General features: G+C 37.5%; 1 protein-coding gene across 4 annotated transcripts; it reads left to right on the top strand.

Annotated features, from left to right (window-relative positions):
* The first annotated feature begins 1,049 nt into the window (after nucleotides 1–1,049).
* LOC106061662 (uncharacterized) lies at nucleotides 1,050–17,575 on the top strand. Of its 4 annotated transcripts, none has more exons than XM_013219856.2 (10): nucleotides 1,050–1,433; nucleotides 6,784–6,977; nucleotides 7,636–7,747; nucleotides 8,034–8,177; nucleotides 9,367–9,444; nucleotides 9,663–9,906; nucleotides 10,678–11,695; nucleotides 12,190–12,410; nucleotides 14,078–14,274; nucleotides 15,116–17,575. In XM_013219856.2, exons 1-10 carry the CDS (start codon nucleotides 1,192–1,194, stop codon nucleotides 15,717–15,719), a joined length of 3,054 nt encoding a protein of 1,017 aa, XP_013075310.2. In that variant the 5' UTR covers nucleotides 1,050–1,191; the 3' UTR covers nucleotides 15,720–17,575. The 4 variants fall into 4 exon arrangements, with proteins under 4 accessions (XP_013075310.2, XP_055883426.1, XP_013075311.2 ...); XM_056027451.1 differs by having other exon boundaries at nucleotides 9,367–9,445; nucleotides 9,667–9,906; XM_013219857.2 differs by lacking the exon at nucleotides 8,034–8,177.
* Nucleotides 17,576–17,840: the final 265 nt, after the last annotated feature.

Below are 17,840 nucleotides of genomic sequence, written 5' to 3'. Positions count from 1 at the left end.
ATGCTTGATAAAGTTGATATAGTTGGCTAACACAAATGAACCAAGTTTTTTTTTTATGTTATAGCTGAATTGAGGACCTAACTCCTTTTTATTAAAGACTAGATGATACAGACTCTAACAATAGATTATGACGATACACTATGGCAGGCGCGGTGGCTGAGCGGTAGAAAGCTTGACTTCCGAACCGGGGTTCGAATCTTGATGAAGACGGATTTTTATTTCGGGATCCTCGGACCCCTCTAAGGGGTACCTGACTTTAGTTTGGGACACATGACACTCTCGTTAATCGTAGGCCACAGAAACAGATGAACTTAACATCCATCTGCCCTATAGACCACAAGGTCTGAGAGGGTAACTTCTTTTATGGTACTTGACCATTGAAATCGAGTCCAAAGACTAAGAACTAATGACAACACAGACTCAGTTCCGGCCTACACGCTTAGTAACGCAGACGAAGCTTTTTTTTTTACGGAGGTAAACTAGAGACAGTCCAAATCTTAATCCACGATATTTTGACTAGGACTCAAACCATGGATTTTCTTATTGAAAGCGGAGGGATTATTTACTTATAACCCCAATCCTTTTATAATAACTATAAATATATATCAACATAAACGCAAAAAAAAATCGCGTTTAAACAAATACCGCCATTATGATATGACAATTTGTTATGAATGAGCATTTCGTTAACTATCCTTTTATTTAGTTATGATAGTGTGGTATATGCTTGTCGTTTCCATCATCCCTAGCTCGAGCACTGCCCTCCAGCAAAAGGTATGACCTAAGAGGTACTAATCTTAATTTTTACACCTGTAACGCATTAAAACTATCATACTCAACCTCAAGGACAATTACGATTTTAAATTTTCTTATATTTTAAAAGACTTTCAAGTAGAATAAATTAAACACCTTCTGTACACCATACCTTAAGATCTGCTTGTTAAATAGGAAATCGATATTTCGATATTTGCATGTCCTCTGGCTGGTTCCCGCTTCAGTTTTGTTGACATTTTAAAATAGGGCAACAGTCTCATCGTTGTCAAGGGTAGGTCTACTTAACGATCAAACTGAAAGCTGGGAACTTCTCCTTTCCTACACTACAAGAATGCGTGCTTACGAAATATCTGTGACAGTGCATTCGCCGTGTTAAGTTGGAGTGATGTCCCAGGGGTTTAGCTTTTGGCATTAGCCATGGCTAACTGGACGTTCTGGATTCTAGCGGTAGTGGTCAGTGTGTTGACCAGCCGTGTGTCCAGTTTAGCCAACTGTTCGCTCATGCCGCTGAACAACAAGACATTCGTGGACTCCATATATGCCTACTTCAGTGCAGATAGTCAGGTCAAGGTCTTGGAGTACACTCTGACCTTCAGTAATGTCAGCACGACTTTCAACTTGGAAGGACAGTCGAGCAGACTGGCATTTCATCCATCAAAGTACGTCTTTTAAATTTAGATCTAGCTTTAAATATTTTTTTTTAAGGATGCATGTCAAATAAGTCAGAGACAGTCTCTTGGAGTTTTGTGGCACCACCCGTGATCTGACAACCGGTTCTCTCCATTTCTTTCTGGCTTTTGCTAAGTCGCAAGGATTAGACTATCTATATTTGATTGATATGTCCGTCTGTTCTTAAATGATGTCTTCCCATTGATTTTTCAGTCTGCCTCTCTCTTTTATTTCTCTGGTACTTGATTTTAATACCCTAAAGAAAAGTTTTTGCGAACCCGGAGTATGTTTTTATATAGCCGTATAGTCTTTTTTTTTTTTTTAGGAAACCTCAGAATTTGCGCTATTCAAATTTAGCTTTATCATCATAGGAATCCTTGGGCCTCTTTTCTTTGCCTCTTTTTCGGGCTTTATATGGCTCTTTTATGGGCCCTCTTGCCTCTTTTGTGGGCGTTTTTTGTTTTTTTTGTATATTTTTATTTGTAAGTTCTCATAATTCACAAGTATTAAATAATAAACAATTGAAAAGTGATTAACCTAAAAATATAATAATAGTAATAGAAATATTATTTAATATCAAAGACATACAACCTAACTATTTAAACCACCAGAGACAGAAATATGATTCAACGATCCTCTACCCCAGAACAATCAGCACAATATCAAATATCCCTGACCCCCAACACCCCATTTCTGGAAAACTGCCCGAGTATTGTACAAGCATAAGAAATTCAAACTAGATAATTCTCTACCCTAAAATCAATAATCTTCCTAAATGTCAATTCTAAGTGATTACGATCAAATACTTTATTATTATGTAGAACTTTGAGCCAGCCAGCCCAAACAAGATTCCTGTATTCGGAAACAATAATGAAGTTTAATTATATTCCATTTTATTTTTAGTTTTGGCAGCTTGTTTAAAACAATAGACAAGTTAACATTCACATAGTTGCCACAGTTAGCTTCTAATAAGTCCCTTACAGTAGGCTACTTTTAACTTGAAGGAATAATGGACATTCCAAATACATATGTTTCTCGTTATCAGCATTTTCAAGATGGCATAATTTACATTCACGGTTATTTACCCGTCTTTTAACCATAGAAGTCATCCCAAAGATAAGTGTATAAGTTATCTCTCTAGCTTTTGGTGTGATATGTTTGTTGTGTAGGTTTTTTTTTTTACATGTTTCTGATATTCCTTCAGAGTTGAAGCTAGTTTACTTCCTAGTCCAAACCTCCCGCAGGGCGACGAGGGATGGGAGCGGGCAGGATTTGAGCTCTCGACTATAGATAAATCTGAACTACAGTCCAGCGCGCAAACCGCATCCAGGCAGCCATCCGATTCAGGTTTATATGTCCTTGAATTCTGTCACCCCAAGATCTCTCCCCCAACTTTATCCTATTCACTAGGCTTTCTTGTAACAGCTTTTTAAGTGTTGTGTATGATTCTTTGGTTTTGTTGTGTATTAAATGTTCATTACCAGGTAAAATTCTTGAAATAGATCTGTAAAATGGATGAGTGACTGTACCTAAATAGTGAGGAGTGTCATTGTGTATTGGAAGAAGACTACTTAATCTTAAACCATAATAGTAAATTGTCAAGGGAAAGTTGGTTGGGTTTCTAACTACTTGACCTACAAATTTTAGCCTTAGCGAATGTATTTTTGTTTTAACATCTTGCAAGTTTATCCCCCCATCCTCTTTGTTTTGAATGAGTGTAGTGTGCTTAATGCTCCTAATAGTGTTTTTAAATATAAAGCTTCTAATTAACTTGTTCAGCTTGTTTATGTATTTAGGAGGTGGCTCTGTAATGTTAGCTAAATAGACAATCTTTGGGATGACAAAACTATTTATCAATACAGCTCTACCAAATATTGTAGAACCTGTGTGCTGATAAAGTTTAATCAAGTTTGAGGCTTTGATAAAAATATTCTCCCACTGGTCTTTACAATAGAACAAAGGATTACAGGTATAGACAATAACACAAATCTTGATTTTTTCTACAATTTTGAAAGTGCAATTCTCTTTGAATTTCCATTTACCTAGTCCCATTACAGAGGATTTATTTATATTTATTTTTGAGCCACTAGCTTCTCCGAAAAGTGTAAATTTCTTTAGTATATTCTCAATAACTTGCTCCGAAGAAGGAAAAAAGGTTGTATCATCCGCATAGGCTTTGACTTTGATGGTTGAGAAGGAACGACCCGGTATATTTATCCCAATAATAGAGGGGTCAGATCTTACAGATTCCAAGAAAGGTTCCAAGCAAAGGATATACAAGAAGGGGGATAAGGGACAGCCCTGTCTGACAGACCTTTGTATGGGGATACTCCTACTGAAAGAATGATTAATTATCAATCTACTTGTTGCATTGGTATAGACAAGCTTTATATATCTGATTAACAGGGAACTTATTTTACATTTCTCAAGCACATTGAACAAGAAGCTATGGCTTACTCGGTCAAAGGCTTTTTCTTGATCTACAGATAAAAGAGACACATTGATGTTTTAATCCTTACTGTACATGATAAAATCCCGTAAAGAATGCGTCATGCCGTCAATTGGTTACATTTATTTTATTCTTGTTTTGTCAGGTTCAAGAAATAATTGTGCAAATTTGTAACTTGATCCAAGAATAGATGTGAAAAAATAACGTGTTCAAACTTTTACCAGACTGACAAACAGACAGAGTGAGTTGATATAACCTTTGTAGAATGATTAACGGATAACTCTTAACTTCTTAAGAATAAAGTGATAAAAAGGAGTTTCATTTCTATCGGTATAATTGTTTATCTGATTCATTTAATATGCATATGGCACAATTAAAAGACTAAGGTACTTAAAATAATAAAAATTAGTGTTACACTCCAGTGTGTAAAAAAATATATCGGGCTGGAACCAAATGTGTAAAGCGACACGCTTGACAGCACACAATCAGATCACCAGTGAAAGTTAAATGGCTGTATTATCAGGTAAGGGGACGCGGTGGCTGGTGTCCTGGGTTCGAATCTCGGTGAAGGCTGGGATATTCATTTTCGGGATTTTAAGGGCCCCCTGAGTCCACTCAACTCTAATGGGTACCTGACTTTAGGTGGGTAAAGTAAAGGCGGTTGGTCGTTGTGCTGGCCACATGACACCCTGCTCTTTAGCTGTTGGCCATAGGAACAGATGACCTTATCATCATCTGCCTCATTGATCGCAAGGTCAGAAAAGGGAACTTTACTTTTTTTTGTTTATTATCAGGTATCATCACAAAAGCGTGGGAAAAAAATAACAGACAGATTCTTCCAGAAAAAAGTTTGCAAAATTATAGTTCAATATAAAGGCTGTCAGAGAGTACCACATGACGCAGGAGGGTCTAGAATGAGAATATTCTTGGCACAGTAATATGTAAGGAGCATAAAGGTGGATCAAAGTCAGAGTTAGAGTTAATTAAGTTAGTTGGTTGCTGTTCACTGTTACTCTATGATCATAGTTATTTTAATTCCTATATTGTATATTATTATTATAGCTTTTATATATAGCGCTACTTTCATGCTTATAGCATGCTCAGAGCGCTTTTGGTCCAATTTCATTTGTGGACCAGTGGGGGGGAGGGGATATCTAGGAGTTGGTTTTCCGTGCTGCCTTTAGGCGCTCAGTGACAACTCTGTCCGAGTCGGGTGTCGAACCTCGAGCCCCCTTCTAGGGGGCCAAGCCAAGCCAAGTTCAAGCGCACTTGGCTTCTCGACCACGCTTCCCTGTATCTACACTTTATTATTTCATGCTAGATGCTAGAGTCTAAAAATATTAAACCTAAGACAGTTATATCTAACATTGTGTCGCTTCATTACGTTCTAGTGCGTATTGAACTTACGAATACACATTTGTCAGAAGATTGTGGAGAAAATACAACACAGCCCTCTCTTCAAACTTTACCATTAAATTGATTCTTAAATATGTTCTGTTTACAGATGGTACAGAACTCAGGGACTGGGCAGCTCTCTTGTGGTAAAAAATACAACACAGCCCTCTCTTCAAACTTTACCATTAAATTGATTCTTAAATATGTTCTGTTTACAGATGGTACAGAACTCAGGGACTGGGCAGCTCTCTTGTGGTAAAAAATACAACACAGCCCTCTCTTCAAACTTTACCATTAAATTGATTCTTAAATATGTTCTGTTTACAGATGGTACAGAACTCAGGGACTGGGCAGCTCTCTTGTGGTAAAAAATACAACACAGCCCTCTCTTCAAACTTTACCATTAAATTGATTCTTAAATATGTTGTGTTTACAGATGGTACAGAACTCAGGGACTGGGCAGCTCTCTTGTGGTAAAAAATACAACACAGCCCTCTCTTCAAACTTTACCATTAAATTGATTCTTAAATATGTTCTGTTTACAGATGGTACAGAACTCAGGGACTGGGCAGCTCTCTTGTGGTAAAAAATACAACACAGCCCTCTCTTCAAACTTTACCATTAAATTGATTCTTAAATATGTTCTGTTTACAGATGGTACAGAACTCAGGGACTGGGCAGCTCTCTTGTGGTAAAAAATACAACACAGCCCTCTCTTCAAACTTTACCATTAAATTGATTCTTAAATATGTTGTGTTTACAGATGGTACAGAACTCAGGGACTGGGCAGCTCTCTTGTGGTAAAAAATACAACACAGCCCTCTCTTCAAACTTTACCATTAAATTGATTCTTAAATATGTTCTGTTTACAGATGGTACAGAACTCAGGGACTGGGCAGCTCTCTTGTGGTAAAAAATACAACACAGCCCTCTCTTCAAACTTTACCATTAAATTGATTCTTAAATATGTTGTGTTTACAGATGGTACAGAACTCAGGGACTGGGCAGCTCTCTTGTGGTAAAAAATACAACACAGCCCTCTCTTTACCATTAAATTGATTCTTAAATATATTGTGTTTACAGATGGTACAGAACTCAGGGACTGGGCAGCTCTCTTGTGGTAAAAAATACAACACAGCCCTCTCTTCAAACTTTACCATTAAATTGATTCTTAAATATGTTGTGTTTACAGATGGTACAGAACTCAGGAACTGGGCAGCTCTCTTGTGGTAAAAAATACAACACAGCCCTCTCTTTACCATTAAATTGATTCTTAAATATGTTCTGTTTACAGATGGTACATAACTCATGGACTGGGCAGCTCTCTTGTGGAGAAAATACAACACAGCCCTCTCTTTACCATTAAATTGATTTTTAAATATGTTCTGCTTACAGATGGTACATAACTCATGGACTGGGCAGCTCTCTTGTGGAGAAAATACAACACAGCCCTCTCTTTACCATTAAATTGATTTTTAAATATGTTCTGCTTGCAGATGGTACAGAACTCAGGGACTGGGCAGCTCTCAGCTCTTGCTTATCAATCAGTTCTACTATGGGCTCCTGAAACCCTTGTTGTCCGCCAGCGTTGACCAAGTGAACGTTAACCTTCAGGTCAGCCCACTTACCTGTTTGGACAATGTGACAGGTGACCAGCTTCAGCAGCTTATCAATGACTATTTACTGCAAGGTAAAAAATTAAAATTTTTTACAACAACAAAATGTATTGAGAAAAAAAAATAATTTAGTTAATTCATAATGTTTGTAAGGAATAATTTATTTGACGGTCATATGTGTTCGAAGTTAGACCGAACCAATAACTTAAAAAATGTTTACATCTCTATTCCATTCTATTTCGTTGTAATTTGCACACTATATTTCTATTAAGATATTTATATATCACAATAATAATAATAATAATAGTTTTTAACAATCTTTATTTTCCGTTAGAAAATTTGTCTTACAATTTATGCATTACACCAAACAAAACATTATAACTATAAAACAACAAAATGTACATTCACACCAGATTCACTCATAATTTACATGTGACAAAGTTTATATCAGATTGATTCTATTTAATGATTTGATTGCCAGGGGAACAAAAGAGTGTTTGTGTCTGTTTGTCTTTGCTATCGGTGTCTTGTATCTCTTTGCGATTGTAAAATCACAAAATCCTGACCCAAAGGGTAATTTTTTATTTATTTATGCTTGTCACAGTCTTGCTTGACATTAACTGCTAGATAGAGAGGGGGTAGAGAGAGGAGAGAGGAGGAGAGAGTATTTAAGTTTAAATGATTTATCTAAAGACTGCAAGATATAGTTTACTGTCTTGTTATTTTACTCAGATTTCTATGTTAATGAAAAAACCGTCAAGAATCCGTTCACATACTCCGATGATGTTGAGATATGTACAGCCAATATAGCTGACAATGATGGATGGGGCAAACTTGTTTACAGGTATATTAATAGACAAATACATCAGAGGTATAAATACTTGTGGTTTAAAAAAAAATGTTATATACTTTTACAAACATAATTCACCTGTAGTCAGCAGCGTCGCTATGGTCGGCGTCAATGTTAAAGCTAGTGGTGTCGCTTGTGACGTTGGCCATAGAAATACTCTTCAATTCATAGGGCTGTATTTAATATAATATATATAGTGCATGTTTTTATTTTTTGTGTGTTTTAATCATACATTTAATATTTGTTTCGAACACATTTTACTGTATGAACTGTTCCATAGATGCTGTGGTTTCAATTCGGACAAAGTTCAACTCTGTTCCACTGTCCAGGAAGAAGATTGGGTTTGGGCTCTGCAGGCGGTCATCATAACACTGACCATTATACTCTTCTTTTATTTTCCAAGCCTGATTCCTAGTGGCTATAGGTCAGTTGGTCAATTCTACTTTATCTTATAGATTACAGACGTTCTTTCAAAAGAAAAGATACTGTATGTAGATGAGTAGATCTATTCTATGTATGAATTTAGGTGGCCAGTCCACAGGTCTGGTCTTAGACCACCGCAGTAGGACCCGCACTTTCATAGCCCCACGCTAATTTTAATTAAACCATTATAGCTTATAACAGAGTTCCTGCGGCCTCCTGATTCACCAGGAACTTTCCCTAATGGAAATTTCCGGAAAACGCATGAAAATCTCCTGAAAAAAAAATAGGAAAAAAATAGGTCATATTTGGGTGTCATTCAATTTCTTGAGGTCAACAATTCATGAAGGGATGTTATACAATTGGGCACTTCTTGCTATTGGGCGTTATCTGTGTAGGAAACAGAAGAATTTTGATGTTTTAAAACTGCATGACTTTGCCACACTCAAAACCCGTAAAGGTAATTTAATCGTGAATTTATCCTTAGTAAAGAATGAACAGAACACAAAGACGAATGTATTTTTTTATACAAAATCTTAATTTTCACGTATTATCCTTACCCCTACCCAGACTGGGCCCCGCGAAATCCGTTTCGCATAGGGCCCCGCAATTGTTAAAGCCGGTCCATAACTTGTATGACAAAATCATATTGGCTTTAAAGGTAGATAATTATGTCTACATTAATCTTTTACCTTTATGGTTTCTTACCTCCCTTTTTTTTACAAGTTGTTTAAACATCTTATCTTATCTTATCTTATAAGTTGCAGAATTTCTCTTAAAAAAGAGGCCAAGATATGTTTGATGCATCTATTTTCAAATCAAAGCTGTACAAACAATTTTTTGCCCACAAAAAAAAAAAAAAAGGAAATATATTAACAATTATATATTAATATATACCTTAACAATAACTTTTCAACGTAAATAATATAAACAAGAATAACATTTTTAAAACGAAACAATCTTCACATTGTAATACATATATTTAAATTTTTAATACAGTCGTTCACCCCTGCAACATTAAATTTGTAAATTTGAATGAGTGAATGATTAATTTGTTTTATGTTTCATTTTGATCCAAGAATGCGAAGTGAGAAAAATAAAGTGTACAAAATTTGTACCAGACATACATACAGACAGACAGACGTGATGACTTGATATCAGCTTTGAAATCACTGATTTGTTGTTTGTTCCAGAATTTACTCCTATACCTACACGCCAAAAGACGAGTTGACCTTCAGATTCATCAAAACTAAAACCCCACAGCGATACCAGTAAGTGCGATCTAGATCCATAGAATCCAATTTTCTGATGTAAACTTCACGTTCTGTAAAACTGTAGTATGAACCCTAGACTTCGTTTGCTTTTGTTATATTAATGGATGTGTAATGAAGATGTGCAAGACAAAAAGTTCCTCATGGATATTAAAGATAAATCGTGTACAAATGTTGTTCTTCTGTTGTTTTTTTCTCACATGTCTGTTCATTCTCAGAAAGCGTGGAGACAAAACCATCCCTAAAGAGAGGCAGCCGATAGTCCTCGGCTTAAATCAGCTGGCCAAGATGCCGACATTGTATCAGCAGGTGACACGTCAGCATGGCTACGCTGAGGACGTGAGGTACACGGCTCACATTAAGAGGGTCAGCTTCAACGTCAGCATGGACAGATTGATCATTGAAGGAGGGACAGCGGTCAGTGCCTTCAGGTCTCTGTTTGACTCCTTCATCATGTGCAAGGTAAGATAGAAGACTCGAAAGTAAAGTAGCAATTATACATAAAACACTTCAAATACAAAAACAAAATTTAATAAAATACTCAGAAAGACACAAAGATAAAGGCACATTCCTCGTTTCATATGCTAGGACAAATTTGTAAAATGCTATTTTTTCCATAGTGCTATTAGAGCATGGAATGGGTCGCCTGAGCCAGCCAGGAAAACCAGTGACTTGGCAGAATTTAAGTCATTGTTTAACATGCATGACTAGATGCGTGACGCATAGGACGTAATCATCTTCTTTTTTGAAGTAACGTCTGTATCATATAAGATAAGGTAAGTCACGTGACTAAAGTAGCTGATGAAGCGAGCTAAAAGCAAAATGGTTACGAAATTTCAATAAGTCTTCCGAGATTTTGACTCATGTGGCTAAGTGGTATAAGCAAATTAGCTACCAAACTGAGTCTCAAATCAGTTTTCCCTGTCAGGCCAATTAGTCAGCAATTCTTTACCCAAAGATATACATAAACCGTTATTTGACAGTATTGTAGTATATTGCGTTGTTTTTGTTTTACAGTAAGAAGGTGATCAAAGGGAGGGCTGAGTAGGAAATGGTGACGGTTAAAATTGTTCCTCTTTTTTTTTTAAATCTAACCTTCATTAGATATTCGAGGTAAATAATTGCTCTATAAGTTGTACAAAGGAGCTCTTACTTTAGAAAAAAACAACACTTTTATGTTTTTTCTTGTTAACAGTTGTGATAGCTATTTTTATAGTTTTCTTTTCGTTTCAGATTCGTCGCAGTGATCCCCTAAAAGACTGCTGTTATACCCCTGCCTGTGGGGTTCACTGCTGTAAGAGTTGCCCGCCCTGGAAGTCCTGGCTGAGAGCAGTTAGAACCATTGTGGTCATGCTAGTCCTTGCAGGCCCTGCCATCCCTTTTTTCTACGCCATATCCTCGGACGGTCTTCTCTTCCAGGAGCTGGACAAGACGTACGAGACGTTGGGGCTCGCAAGGACGTTTAACTTCTACGTCGGGCCCATCTTCGGCAAAGTCATCGTTGGCATTCTCGGATTGATGTACCTCATACACATAACCATTGTGGTGGTAGACGGCGCCACCGACCGCAACATCAGCCAGCTTTACATGGAGATCCTGAACCTCGCGGAGAAGAAAGACAAAATCTCAAGCAGGATCGAGACATCTCAGAGTCTCATTTCCAAAGCATGCGGACCCATACGCAAATGTGGAGTTCTGATAATCCCTTTTTATATCTTAGCCGTTGTGCTCGTGCCTTTGGTGGCCCTCATTCTCTTATTGGTTCACGCCCCAATGATACAGATCGTAAAACAGGGGGTCCAGAAGATCCTTCAGAGATTGAACTGGTTGTCGCGCCGTAAAGAAGACGTCTTCACCTTCTACAACGCCTGCGAACTTTTCTGGTTTTTCTTCTCCGCCATCGGCGTTTCTATTGTGCTGACTATCGGGGCGAATTTTTTGGTGAATGTTTTAGTGGTTGCTATCGTGACCGTTATTGTGCAAGCTGACCTGCTGTACCGTGTACTTCCGGTGGTGCTTATTCTAGTTATATACGTGAGAGACGCCTACGGGAAAGTGGGTGTCAGCTACGATATTTTTTTTGGCAAGGTCATTGGTACACTGAGGTCAAAGGTTCACAAAAACCTGAGTGACCAAGCTTTGAAAACTATTGCAAAACAAAAAAGTAAAATATATAAAGTGGACTATCAGAAAACGGAAGCTGAACTTGACGACGTACATGAAGATAAAAATGTAACAGTGAAATCAAAGGGTAACAGAAATTATTTGTATAATTATATTGTTATAAACAGTTTTGAATAGCCTAAACTAATTATATCCATTTTGATGACTCCCGTTGTTTATTTGTTTCTATGGTGATAGTAGCTTGGGGTGAAGGCTTCTCAGCTGTTAGATACATTCATACTGGCATATAACGACATTAATAGAAATTCATTTCCGTCCCCCCCCCCTTTTTTTTCCCCCTTCAATTTTTTTTTACCTAGGCACAACGAACACACACACACTCACACACGCACACACACTCACACACACACTCACACAACCAGTGAGTTGAACTGTAAACCAAGCAAATTGAAAAAAAAAAATACTTAAAAAAAACAACAAAAAGAAACTGCACATTTATAGCCATATTTATCAATACAGTAAGATTTATTTATCAAGATAAATTAATAAATTACGTCTTTATATACAGAGGGTTACCGACAATACATTATATAGCAATCTTATAGCTATATTTATATTTAGGCAGAACAACCATTTTAAATATCGCATTGAGGAGAACGGATGTGCCTCAAAGAAGCAACATCTTCCTCGTGAAGAACTCCAGCCCTCGACTCCGCCTCCGGCAGCTTCTGCTCTTCTTTAGCCAGGACGACCTCCTGTACCTCAGCAAGAAGTTTTTCTACGACTGCTGCACGATGTGCTGTGCTGGTGCTCCCGGCGCTTTGGAGGAAAATTATATTAATGTAAGTAGTGTAATCGTGCGTGGTTGCAGAGTGGTGAAGCCATTGGCCCCTAACCAAGGAGTCTTGAGTTCAAATCCCGTTGAAGAATTAGATTTGAGTTTGAGGGTTATGAAAACGCATTCGAATCCGCCCAACTCTTAATTGGTACAATTAGTTGGGGAAAATAGCAGCGGTTGGTCGTATTGTTAGTCGCATGACGTATCATTTTGACATCACAGGGAGGGTATCTTTTAAGCAGAGAAAGCGTCTGTCCATACTTGATGCATCTTACCTTTTACCTTAACCTTTATCTATTCCTTAGTGGGACCGTTGGGGTACCATGCAAGACTCATCGAACGTCTTTCTCCATTCCTCTCTGTCTTTTGCCTTAGAAACTCTCTCAATGGCAGGCCCGTCCATTCTTTTATGTTGTCCCCACATCGTTTTCTCTGTCTGCCTCTTCTTCTTTTCCTGGTACTGTTCCCTGCGAGCCCCGAAGATCTTGTAATAGGGCCATAGATTTTAAGCTTGCATTTTTTCACGATAGTTAGCAGGTCATCGTGGGGTCCGATCGCTGCAGTAACCCTGTCTCTAACCTCTTAGTTTGTGATGCGGCCTTTAAATGTGATACCTAGGATCCTTCTGTAGCATTTCAGTTCCATTGCTAGGATCCTCTTCTGTAGCTCTGCAGTCAGTGTCCAAGACTCGCTTTCTTTAAGATGCATCTAAAAAAGAAAAAAAAGATTACAGTCCCCTTAAATTTTAAATCAATAAGAAAGTAACAGTTTTGTTAAAATACATTTCGCTACTAGGAATAAGTTAGTTGTTTGCTTGATTGTACTCATCCTAAACTAAACTCTAAAACAAAACTTTGCCTGTGAGCTAAAAAGCAAAACATGACTAGGGGTCGTTGCGCCCTTGTCAGTGGGTGGTAATAGACTGAATGTCTAGATATACTACAACGTTGAATAAAGTTTTATAATGTTTAAAATATTAAAAGAAAAACAACAATATATTTACTTGTGTTATTATTAAGTTTAAAAAAAAAAATCAAGGCACAGAGGATGTATGATTTATACAAGTATTTAAAATTAACTTTCTATCTAAACTTTAATTCTGACATCAAATATCTTACAAGTATCTATATAAAGAAAAAACATAACTAAATTCTAAATTACCATATAATATAATTTAAACCTAAATTCTCCATTCAATTAACTTTGTTTAATTGTATTATATTATATTACACCTCTCAACTTTCCATTCTTTAAAGCCTCTGGGAAGCGTGGTCGAGAGGCCAAGTGCGCCTGAGCTTGGGTTGGCTTGGCTACCTAGAAGGGGCTCGAGGTTCGACACCCGACTCGGGCAGCACGGAAAACCAACTCCTAGATACCCCCCCCCCCCCACAAATGAGATTGGACCAAAAGCGATGCTATAAGCATGAAAGTAGCGCTATATAAAAGCTATAATAATAATAACCTGTGTTCATCAATAATGGTTGAAACTGAGGAACTTTGCTGATTTACTATAGTTGTTTATTTTTTAGAGATAAATTTCAAACAAATTTGTCGAAGCACTATCTCTGAAAAACTACTTTTTAAAAATGTCTTGTTCCCCCCACTACAACATCATTGATATTATATATTAATTTTAGCCTGAACGAGTTTTTAAATCTATGTATATTTCAGGCCACTCTTCAATTTGCGAAAATAGGAATCTTCCTTTTGTTTGTGTTCCTGGTTGTCATGGCGTACGGCAGCAGCTACTACATCTCCCCCACCAACCATCTCTTTGTGACTTTGGTCTCAGGCCTGGTGCCACTTATTATCAGAAACGTATTCAGCGGGACGTCGTCTGGAGTACAGGAAAGTTTGTCTAACTACAGGTCTGATATGCAATGAATGTATATAATAATATATATAATTGGGAACACATAGCTCTAGACCGCAACAGATGGAGAGAGAAAGTGACCAAGAAAGCTATGGACAGTGAAAGTGCATGGGTCTCAGCAAAGGAAGAAAAACGTACAATCCGAAAAACGGCCAGCTCCTCTACCACCGAAGCAAAAGCCACCTTAACCTGCGCTATCTGTGGACGGGAGTGTCTCTCCAAAATAGGGCTCCACAGCCACATGAGGAAGTGTGCTCTGAGATGAACCATAGTCGTTCTACGACTGAAGGAGGCCAATGAATGATATTAGGTTTAATAGGAGTAAATCTCTATTTCTCAAAAGATCAGACGAAGATGCAAGTTACACTACTTTCAGTTTCGTAATACTGCCCTTCCTTTACCCGCCAACACCAGGTCGTAATAGTCGAAACTAAGTCGATTTACTTTCTATTACACATGAACACACCTCTGTCACCTGAGCGAGGTTTGTGTATTGATAAATAATCTTCATTCAAGAAGGCTTACAAATCGAGTCTTCATCTCAAAAATTATTTTTTTCATAATGATATGGATAGTTCAGTTACTGCCCCCAATAAAAAAGCCTAATAAATCAACTTATAATATAATACAAATACTTATCAAAAAATCAATTAAGTGTTTAATTAAAATCTCGTGTACTTTTATGTACCAGCTTATAGATTTAAGTTTTGTTTTGTGTGCATGTTAAATCATTATATTGCATTAAACAATATTTACCAAACTTGTGTAATTAAAATATTAAAATTTTTATTTGAGCCAACATTTATTATACCTTTCATTTTATTTCATACAATCAGGTTCGAAGCTCAGCTGAATGAGAAAATTAAAGATTTTAGCCAGTCATGGGATATTGAGGATATACAGTTGAAGGACAGGATGCAGTTCAGGGATAAAAGACGCGATATATCTGGGGTCCAAGACATTCCGTCAGTTGACCTTATACTGGACATGAGCCATATTCCAAGAAGCTTTGATGACATTAAGAGGCTCAACAGCGTGTCCCCTTCAGTCACAGAGTCCGGAAACGCCTATGATACAAACGATTCTGAAACTCCAGTGATTGAGGAGGATGAAGAGGGTGCGAGAGAGGACAGAGGAAGAAACGGGAGAAGGAATCCTGCCAGAGGGGGCTATACACATGAGGGCCACGCCGCTGGGGTGGCAAGGGCGGAGGCTGCTCACAGAGGTAATGTGCTGGCGGACATTGACGCCCATCTGGTGACGAACGCTGTTCTGCGGAATCTTGGATTAATACCTGAGAGCGAGGATGCTACTAGAGATCGAGGAAACAGCAAAGATGAGACTCCGGGCACCCACACCGATGGAGAGACGAGGGACGCAGCCCCAGGACATACTTTATCGGGCGATGAAAAGGCTTTTATAAGCACCACTGAAGGATAATCAAATAATTATTTCACACATTTTAGAACTACAGAATCACAATTCTGAATTTCTCCACTTGGAGTATAAAATAATGATTTACAGAAGTAATCTCTCTTCTTATAGCGTTCATTGACATTGATAATGTCCGAATTTTCATTTTCTTTCATTATTCTTTAAATTCCCACTTGTTTCCTCAACATTTCTCTATTTTGCTTCTCTTTTTTTTTCTTTGTACTTGTTTGTAAATGCTTTACTTATTTCGGATGTTCCTTCAGAGTTGAAGATAATTACTTCCTAGTCCAAATCTCCCGTAGGACGACGGGGGATGGGAGCGGGCAGGGTTTGAACCCTGGACCATCGATAATTCTGAACGACAGTCCAGCGTGCAAACCGCTCGACCAGGCATCCACCCATCTTTATTGCTTCAAGAACGTAAACCGCAGTTTAAAATTAAAATGTAATCCAAAGAGGAGATTAAAGCGATTAGCTGTTGACTAGAGATCTCCTATACATTTGTTGTACTCTATATCCTGAGATTATATTGTTAACTTATCAAGCTCTTCTTGTCGGTGTACATGTATAAAGTATTGTATTGTTTTATAATGTGAACATATTAAATGTGTAAATGTATTTTTTTCATATTATATTTTTGTTAATTGCTCTAATATTGCTGAAAAAAGGCATATTTTGTCAACTCTTCCATTTTCAGATTTTTAGTTTGTTCTAGATATTACTTATATATATATATATGTGTGTGTTTTGCAAAATAAGTAGGTCACAGCTGGGACTGCGTAGCCACGAGAAATACTGCATTCCTCATTAATCTTCGGACTCGAAGACACGCCGTATTATCATTATATATATTTATTAATTATATGTACCTATTAGGATGATTATATGTTTGATGCCAATGATGTGATTTATGATTTGAATTTATAATAAAAATTCCCCTATCAGCACAACAACCAGCCGCCGATATTTTCCCCCAACTAATATGAAGTATCCTGTGGACTCAGGGGTGCCCTAAAAATCTCGAAATTAAAAATCCATGTCTTCACCAGGATTTGAATCAAGGACCCCTCAACTCAGAAGCAAAGTGCCTTACCACTCAGCCACCGCGCCTCCTGTATTTATAATGGCACTAACACAATCGCTTGTTGTGGAAAGATAAAACGCTTAAAACAAACTGAAGAAACTTCTGCCTTCTTTTTGTTTTCTTTCATGAGCGCCTTTAAACACATACATTCATTCAATTCATTAATTCACAATGTCGTATATCGAACAAGGGAAAGAAATTATGCTTGACTGATAAGGTGGTATAAGTTGAATAAGTTCCCTTTAGTGTTTGTAGAACGAAATATTTATGAATAACTATAAACCCTGTTTTCATACTCAGCTCCATGACACAATTCCATTAAATAAGAACAATCTGGTATAAACTTTGTCATATGTAAATTATGAGTGAGTCTGGTGTGATTGTACATTTTAGTTTCTTATAGTTAAAATATTTTTTGTTTGGTGAAATGCACAAATTGTAAGACAAATTTCCATACGGACAATAAAGATTATTATTATTATTATGTTAGAAATGAACGAGTAGTCATTCTCTGGCGCTGCCAGGGTCGAGTTTCGCTAAAGAGAAACAAAATTCATCGTAGTCCCTTCCACTGAGGAATTTTCTGGTGATGTGGCAGGTCTGCAGCAGTACCGCCCTCTGACAGGCAACGAAGATGTTCCTAGGAATGTTAAGGGCCTTGAAGGTGTCTGTGAGGTCAGTTGTTATTATCCCCTCGGTTGATATAACAATGGGGTATATTGTTATTTTGGTTATTATTATTATTATGTTAGAAATGAACGAGTAGTCATTCTCTGGCGCTGCCAGGGTCGAGTTTCGCTAAAGAGAAACAAAATTCATCGTAGTCCCTTTAACAGTTTCCACTGAGGAATTTTCTGGTGATGTGGCAGGTCTGCAGCAGTACCGCCCTCTGACAGGCAACGAAGATGTTCCTAGGAATGTTAAGGGCCTTGAAGGTGTCTGTGAGGTCAGTTGTTATTATCCCCTCGGTTGATATAACAATGGGGTATATTGTTATTTTGGACAATTTCCATAGACGCTTAATCTCCAAGCCTAGGTTCCCA

This window comes from Biomphalaria glabrata, chromosome 4 (genome assembly GCF_947242115.1).
Source record: "Biomphalaria glabrata chromosome 4, xgBioGlab47.1, whole genome shotgun sequence".
NCBI lineage: Eukaryota > Metazoa > Mollusca > Gastropoda > Planorbidae > Biomphalaria > Biomphalaria glabrata.
The sequence above is the reverse complement of the archived record's forward strand: the minus strand, read 5'-3'. Positions and strand labels throughout refer to the sequence as shown.